The following is a 2500-nucleotide window of genomic DNA, read 5'->3' on the forward strand; positions in this document are numbered from 1 at the left end:
GCGTAGCGTGACAGCGGGCGTTGTGGTGGAATCTGGGTCGGCGTACTGCTGCTGTTTGTGCATCTGAGGTTGGGAGGAGCAGTGAAACGAATAACAAACAATAAACAAACACTTCTTTAAACAGAGGCAGGGCATGGGGAGGTGGCATCACTACTCTTGCATGCCTTCTCAACACAGGGTTATTACTGCAGATGAAACAAAACAGCCTGGATACTAGAGTATTGAAAACAAGTCAAAACAACAACAACAACAACAAAAGGAAATGAAAAATGAAAATGAAAACAAATCACCTTCATTTTCACCTTGGCACAAACAGGCAACGATTCGCGGCAGCCTTTATGGACGCACACGTAGCAATCTGAAAGACACAGACAGGAGAAAAGACACAGACACACACACACACACACACACAAACACACATACACACACAAAGATTAGCTGAGTAGAAAACACACACGCATCAGTTGAGAAGACCAGAAAAAACATAAACACACACACACACACAGCCCTCTCTGTCTTCCCTCTTTGTAAAAACTTCCAGAATCGATGTGTGCATGTAAGTGAGTGTGTGTGAGTGTGTTTGTATGTGTGCGTGTGGTTTCAGTTTTGCTGGTTTTGGCCAAAGTGAATTCTTAAGCGATCTTAATTATACATCACACGCTGCTCTCAGCTGATGCATAACATTTCTGGCATCGTGTTTGTGTGTCTGTGTATGGGTGTTTGTATGTCTGTATGTATGTGTGTGTGTGTGTGTGTGTGTGTGTGTGTGTGTGTGTGTGGCATTTCTGGCTGCGTGTTTGTGGGGCCGTTTCCGGAACAATCTGCCCAAGGAGACAGAGGGGCAGGAAAGTATTCTTAGATCATCACTTCTGCCTCTACAGCCTGGGACTGGAGAGAGTGCTGGAGAGAGACATGGTGGATGGGGTGTGTGCTTGTGTGTGTGTGTGTGTGTGTGTGTGTGTGTGTGTGTGTGTGTGTGTGTGTGTGTGTGTGTGTGTGTGTGTGTGTGTGTGTCTGTAGGTATGTGTGTGTGTGTGTGTGTGTGTGTGTGTGTGGTGTGTGTGTGTGTGTGTAGGGTTGACTCTGGGCCAAGCACAGGCCAGGAAACTCCACCAAACACATAAATAAAACACCCAGAGATCAGAAGATCCACTAAACACTCCGTAGGCCTGTCTGTCTGTCTGTCTGTCTGTCTGTGTGTGTGTGTGTGTGTGTGTGTGTGTGTGTGTGTGTCTGTGTGCCCCTATACAACCCCTGCCAGAGGTGAGTTTCTGGCCTATGAAGATTGAGGAAGTGAACCCTACTGCTGCATAGAAGAGACAAGAGCAATATTTTCGTCTCCTAGTGGTAGCACCCGCGGTTGTGAAATAAGCCCAGCATCTTCAACACACACACACACACACACACACACACACACACACACACACACACACACACACACACACTTTGCCCCTATTAGTCTTATAAGCCTCAGCAGACCTCTTTAGCTGTCTTTATCTCAGACTGCGGTTCACTTCTACCACCAACCCTCTGACACTGCTCTTCACACACACACACACACACACACACACACACACACACACACACACACACACACAGACACACACACACACACACACACACACACACACACACACACACACACACACACACACACACACACACACAACCACTCCTCCCCTTGCTGGTAGCTACCTCCTGGCCCGGCAAATCAAATTAAGTTTGTTTGTGTTGCACAAGAAACACAATATTCCCCGCTCTGACTGAGCCACCTTTGAAGTTGCCTCGAGTTAGGCTCCACTCTTGTGTTTGTACACCTTAACACAACACAACAGAGTAAGCAATCAGGGCTATCACCTGCAGCGTCAGTGCACAGCCCATCTTAATAGCAAAGCTCATTTAATCTGCTCAGCACCTGATGTCCCTACAAAAGACTCTGAGCTCCTCAGCTCGCTGAGACGTAAACTATTACTCCAACAAACGCTAGCTAAACACACACTAAATGGCTCAGCAGTCTGACACAATTGTGTGCAAATACAAAACTATGAATATGTATGGTAAGCAGTGTATTGTGTAATTATGTGTTTAATGGTCAAACAGCAGTATCTCAGCATAAACAGAGTGTTGTTTGAAGGCGTGATGAAGGTAAACGGGTAAACAGGAAAGGGGCGGACTTAGTAAACAGGTGAACAGTAAACAGGTAAACAGGAAGTGACTAACTGCTGCAGACGAAGGCCTCCTTGGAGCTGATGGCTTTGTGACACTGTGGACACAAAGTGGGCTGGACAGAGCCAACATGGCTGAAGAAATGACCGTTGATCCTCTTCTCCTTCGTCTCCTTCTCCCTCTCCTTGTGCCGCTCTTTGTCCTTCTCCTGTGGACGCAGCGAGAAACGAGAAGATTCGTTAAACAAAACAGAGGGATGGAGATAGACCGAGGAACAGATTGTGTGTGTGTGTGTGTGTGTGTGTGTGGGTGTGTGTGTCTCTGCCCATCTGAC

The 2500-nt window shown here is 47.0% G+C and overlaps 1 protein-coding gene across 4 annotated transcripts in view; it reads right to left on the bottom strand.

Moving 5' to 3' along the window:
* LOC143132400 (A-kinase anchor protein 13) overlaps positions 1-2500 on the bottom strand; it is an 88167-nt gene that overhangs the window by 39256 nt on the left and 46411 nt on the right. For all 4 annotated transcript variants that reach the window (XM_076291895.1, XM_076291894.1, XM_076291893.1 and 1 more), the window contains 3 exons: positions 2221-2374; positions 291-358; positions 1-63 (listed from right to left, as the gene is read on the bottom strand). The exon at positions 1-63 is cut by the window's left edge and continues 7 nt beyond it. In XM_076291895.1, the coding sequence (XP_076148010.1) occupies positions 1-63; positions 291-358; positions 2221-2374 (285 nt within the window). The remainder of the gene's footprint in view (positions 64-290; positions 359-2220; positions 2375-2500) is intronic.

Source organism: Alosa pseudoharengus, unplaced genomic scaffold, assembly GCF_046254945.1.
Source record: "Alosa pseudoharengus isolate Yale_2024_CS ecotype anadromous, Long Island Sound unplaced genomic scaffold, YU_APseudo_1.1 YU_APseudo_1.1_scf_19, whole genome shotgun sequence".
Classification (NCBI taxonomy): domain Eukaryota; kingdom Metazoa; phylum Chordata; class Actinopteri; order Clupeiformes; family Clupeidae; genus Alosa; species Alosa pseudoharengus.